Source organism: Condylura cristata, unplaced genomic scaffold (assembly GCF_000260355.1).
Source record: "Condylura cristata isolate star-nosed mole 26May11 unplaced genomic scaffold, ConCri1.0 scaffold00010, whole genome shotgun sequence".
Classification (NCBI taxonomy): Eukaryota; Metazoa; Chordata; class Mammalia; order Eulipotyphla; family Talpidae; genus Condylura; species Condylura cristata.
The window spans coordinates 40,679,540-40,684,526 of NW_004567111.1; the positions used below are offsets into that span (position 1 = coordinate 40,679,540).

The 4,987-nt window shown below is 39.3% G+C and overlaps 1 protein-coding gene across 1 annotated transcript; it reads left to right on the forward strand.

Moving 5' to 3' along the window:
* The first annotated feature begins 1,013 nt into the window (after positions 1-1,013).
* RPL21 (ribosomal protein L21) lies at positions 1,014-4,784 on the forward strand. The gene is made up of 6 exons (XM_004680162.2): positions 1,014-1,095; positions 2,749-2,827; positions 3,107-3,168; positions 3,464-3,576; positions 4,311-4,461; positions 4,653-4,784. The coding sequence occupies exons 2-6, from the start codon at positions 2,761-2,763 to the stop codon at positions 4,740-4,742; spliced, it is 483 nt and encodes a 160-aa protein (XP_004680219.1). The 5' UTR covers positions 1,014-1,095; positions 2,749-2,760; the 3' UTR covers positions 4,743-4,784.
* The last annotated feature ends 203 nt before the right edge of the window (positions 4,785-4,987 follow it).

Genomic DNA, 4,987 nt, shown 5'->3' on the forward strand with positions numbered 1-4,987 from the left:
AAAGGGGGCTAATGCTTACAGTACTGGTGGAGTCAATGTATGTATTTAAGGAAACTGTAACGACTGAATCCTTACCCTACAGCGAGTTCTTGAGCAAGATAGTTAAGAGCTAAGATTTATGGTTACAAAATGATAAATTCAAAATTTTGGAGCCCATACAGATTTTATAAATTCCAGATATATCAGGACAGTGAGCCCCCAAAATGACTACTTTCACTACACACATACGGATATGTAACCAATATTATTTCACGTATCAAAAATTTATGTATATAAATTCTCACACTATAGTTACTGCAAACGGTCCTCATATGCCTCATCTCTCTGGGATCAGTCTTGATTAGCTGGTTTATAATATTCCATTTTATGAATAACCCCTGGTATATTTATTCTCTATTGCTGTCTCTGTTTTACTTCCACTCAAGTGTTAGTATGCATATCCACGTTAACATATGGGATTTCTCGAAAGATAACGCGTTTAGGAATGTCGCGGTGGGAGTTGGTGTTTTAAATTTTTCATTTTGTTAGATTTTGCCGAATTGCTTTCTAAAGTGGCCGTATCAAGCACTGCCAGCTGATATGTAATATTCGCGTGCGAAGGGGGACAAGGCTTTTGAAAGACGTACAAACAAGATGATGTGCTTGCTTCATCAGAGTTTGCCTCGTGTGCCCAATAACCAGCTCTGGAAAGAAACGTCGCTTAAAACTTGTGCCAGTCTCCGACGTCAGAGTAAAGGCTCCAGCTACTGCCTGGAGCCGCGCAGTGGCTCACGCTTCCGGCAAAGAGTCTGACGCAGGAGCTGACGTTGCACGCTCGGGACGACGGCGTCCTGTTTGACGTTTTTGAAGGCCCCTTTGTTGGCTGTCTGGCAAGATCCAAAAGATAGCTTAGGTTAGTCGATTGATTTTATTTTTCCTCAAAAAAGGAAAATATGTTCACTGTTTCTTGTTCTGAGGGACAACCCCTCAGCCCCTCAAAAGAATGGCTTTCGACTGGCGTTTCTTTCAGGCAGTAATGAGGGCAGCCCTCAGGCCCTTCTAAGACGCCCGCCACGACCCGCCTCCTTCCTTTCGGCCGGAACCGCCATCTTCCAGGTATGGCTTTCGCGTGGCTCCCGGTTCTCCTGGTCCCATAAGCGTAGGGTTCTAGTCCTGTGGCCACCGAGCCAGTGCATTGGGGCCCTAGAGAGCCTGTGTGGCTTGTGTGGGGCCCGCTGACTTGAATGGTGAAGCTATGTCCACCCTGGGCAGGGAGCAGCGTGTCCCGCCCCGGGCCTGGGCCGGGGGCTGAGCGCTGGACTGCGGGGCCGCGGGCTCCCCCAGGGGAGTAGCCTCGAGAAAAACTGGCCCGAGTCGCTGGAGTGAGGCGACTCAGGTCAATCTGGGAAGGGACTTGCTTTTTCTAGAGTTCTACTGCTTCATCCCGGGTATCCTGGCTTCTCGGAATAATTGAGGCCGCGTGGCCTAGAGGCTTCCCAGCTCTCTTGAGTGCCACTTTTTACTGTTACTCTAAAATTTAAATTAATGCCGGCCCGGGACTTTGGGGTAACAGTGTTTGACGACCAGGCGTCGTGCTTTACCTTCAGTGGATTTGTACGAGTGTGTGAGACCGAGAGAAAGCCCGCGCGGGTCATGGTTGGAGAATCCGGTCCATGAATCTGGATTAATCTTAATTTTATTGCACCCTATAGTGGGTTCTGTTTTTGATACTGTTGTAAATGTAGGACACAGCAGTTAGCCTAGTCCATGCGGTTTTACTTTTCGTGGATCCAGTAACCCAGGGTCAGCCGCATTATCTTGAGAGATTGCGTTCACTTCAAGTTGCGGTGTATTATTGTGACTGTTCTTAGTTGTATTTTTGTACTGATGTCTTGGAAAATGGGTCGAGTGAGAGAGCGGGCTCTGGAGTCCGACATTGCTTAGTATTTCCACTACTGATTCTGTCACTTGACCTGCAGAGCATGCACTTGTAGAGAGTTGGGAGATTAAAACAGGTTACCTGACACTTAGTGGGGTGGTTTTTATTTTCCCTTTTATTTTTAAGTAAAAGGTGCATTTGTTGTAACAATCGTTCCATTGATTAGGTGAAACAATGGTGTTAGGTGAAAAAGGTATTTCTGATGGACTCTTAGTAAGAGATGAAATGATTCTACAAGACTGACTGAAGCTTATTTTGGTCTGTGTTAGAAGTAATTGTGGTGATGTCTCTTGAATGACCTGAACTCATCAAAACCATTGGTTTGCCCTTTTGGGGAAACAGTGAAATCTCCAATTCTGAATGCCTTAGGGCAAATATTTAGATAATGATAATTACCAGTTCATTGCCGCAGTTAATTGCACAGGTACTAGTCCCATTTTTACATTGAGGATCAGGTTTAAATATAGTGTTCTATGTAGTAAAGGGCAAAACCAAATTACAGATTTTAACATAGAAATATTTATAAAGACCCCCCCTTTCTACCATAAATACATTCCTGTGTAAACAAATAAGTGAATTGGACATTTTTGACAGTGAAATTTTGGTGTTAAGGAGTTTCACTGTTACAGAGCTTTGGCAATTTTAACTAAGACCTTGCTAAAATGATTTTTAAATATATTTACAAGATACTAGTTGGCGTGCCAGCCTTTTATTATATTGTTCCCTCGTTCTGACATTACTGCTGGAATGCAAGTATTTGAATTTATAAGATTTGGTTATGGTGGCAGATACCAGTTTTGCTGTTTTTAACTAATGCTTTCTATTTTCAGTAAGTCGTCAACATGACCAACACAAAAGGAAAGAGAAGAGGGACCCGCTATATGTTCTCTAGGCCTTTTAGAAAACATGGTAAGTACATTTACCCTTGAAAATAAACATGGAATTGTGTTTTATTAATACATAAAAATGTTTTATGTCATAATGTGGTCTTAATAAATGTTACTAATTAACATCTGCCTGGCTTGTTATAAATAAAAATCATAACCATTATATAGTGGGGTCTTAAATTACAAGCTACGATGATTTAAAAATACATTGTCAATGGTGGCGTGTTAAAATCTGGTAATGTTACACATTTTACTTTAGACTTTAATTTAGGTACTAAATATTTATTTTTCCCCCCACTAGGAGTTGTTCCTTTGGCCACATACATGCGAATCTACAAGAAAGGTGATATTGTAGACATCAAGGTAAATGACAAAATTGGGGAAATAACTTACAGAATAACACGAGTTAGGATAACTTTGATGTGCTACTTGAAAGCCTTTTTGGTGACCAATATTTGTGCTGTGGCACTCCAGAGCTTAATGATGATTGTCTTTTTGATTGCATGTAAAGCAATGTGAAAAATACATTTCACCGGCTCTGAAAGCTTTGAGGTGCCATTTAAAAGAAAAAATAATTCTGGAGTATTTTTAATATTAGTCAGCTTTAAAAGGAAGGGAAGTTATTGGCATAACATTTACCTACCCTTTTTTTAAACAGGGGATGGGCACTGTTCAAAAAGGAATGCCCCACAAATGTTACCATGGCAAGACTGGAAGAGTCTATAATGTTACCCAGCATGCAGTTGGCATTGTTGTAAACAAACAAGTAAAGTAAGTAATGTCATAGTTCTCCATGACTAATTAGTATTCCCTTGTACCCCCTTTTCACTTTGCCAGTTGGACTTATGTCTTTATTGGTCATTCAAGTGGGGCAAAGGAAGTATCCTTTTAAAACTCAAGCAAACTGGGTGTTTGTCTTGTAGCCTGTCAGAGGAAACAGAATGGGGTAGACTTACTGGAAAATTCTATGAGATTTAGTATTTAATACGTATAGTTTCAGAGTACAAAATATTTAGTAAGTCAAAATTTTTAAGAGTAGTGTTTTAGTTACCTTGCTTATTAGAGTTTCAAGATTTGTTAACCTAATAAGCAAAAGAGTTTAAAGGTGGAGATGTTTGCCTTTAAGGCCTCTGCCAGTAAGACTAATAAATAATTTCAAACTAACCATCACCTTTATTGATCCATTTATGGGTAAAAGGTTCATGGTTTATAAATAAATGAAACTACTAAAATCCTGTCATTTCATTTATCTTTTTAAAGTTTAGATATAATTGATATCACCCTGTTCTAGATATAAAAAATAATGATTTGAAAAATTTTATATATTACCTAATGATCAACACAATAAAATTTTTCTACCCATATAGTTAGATTTTTTTTTTTTTGATAAGGATTTTTGACCTTAAGGTAACTTCACTTGTTCTGTCCCTACCTGCCTCATCCCATCAGTCTGTTCTGGATTATGCTTTTGATGAAGTATTTATAAGAATTTCTGTTCTTTCCAGGGGCAAGATTCTTGCAAAGAGAATTAATGTTCGTATTGAACACATTAAGCACTCTAAGAGCCGAGATAGCTTCCTGAAACGTGTAAAAGAAAATGATCAGAAAAAAAAGGAAGCCAAAGAGAAAGGTACATGGGTTCAGCTGAAGCGCCAGGTGAGTTCCTAATGGATTCTTGATTTTTAAGGTTTTGGTAGGGATAATTTTCTTTTATATTAAAGTTAATAAAGTTAAAGAATGACATATATCATTGGTTTTGATAGCACTGTGGAATTAAAGTGTAAAGCTTTAAAGTTGTAATATACTTGAAGTATAATTACTCCCCCTTTTCTCCCCTCGCCCAACAGCCTGCTCCGCCTAGAGAAGCACACTTTGTGAGAACCAATGGAAAGGAGCCTGAGCTGCTGGAACCCATTCCCTATGAATTCATGGCATGATAGGTGTGAAAAAAGAAATAAAAGAGCTCTGGACTATAAAAATGTTTCTCCTAATTGAGTAGAAGTGTGGTGTCCCCTCTAAAAAATATTTAAAGCAAAGTTTTAATTATGTGCTAGTTCACTGAATGGTGTTTTTATTCAGATTTAGTGTTTGACTTGCTGAAAGATGGTTAGAAAGCTGCTAGGTGGCATTTGTAAAACATGCATACTCATAAAAGTCATTCCTCTGAAAAAAATTGAGAAAT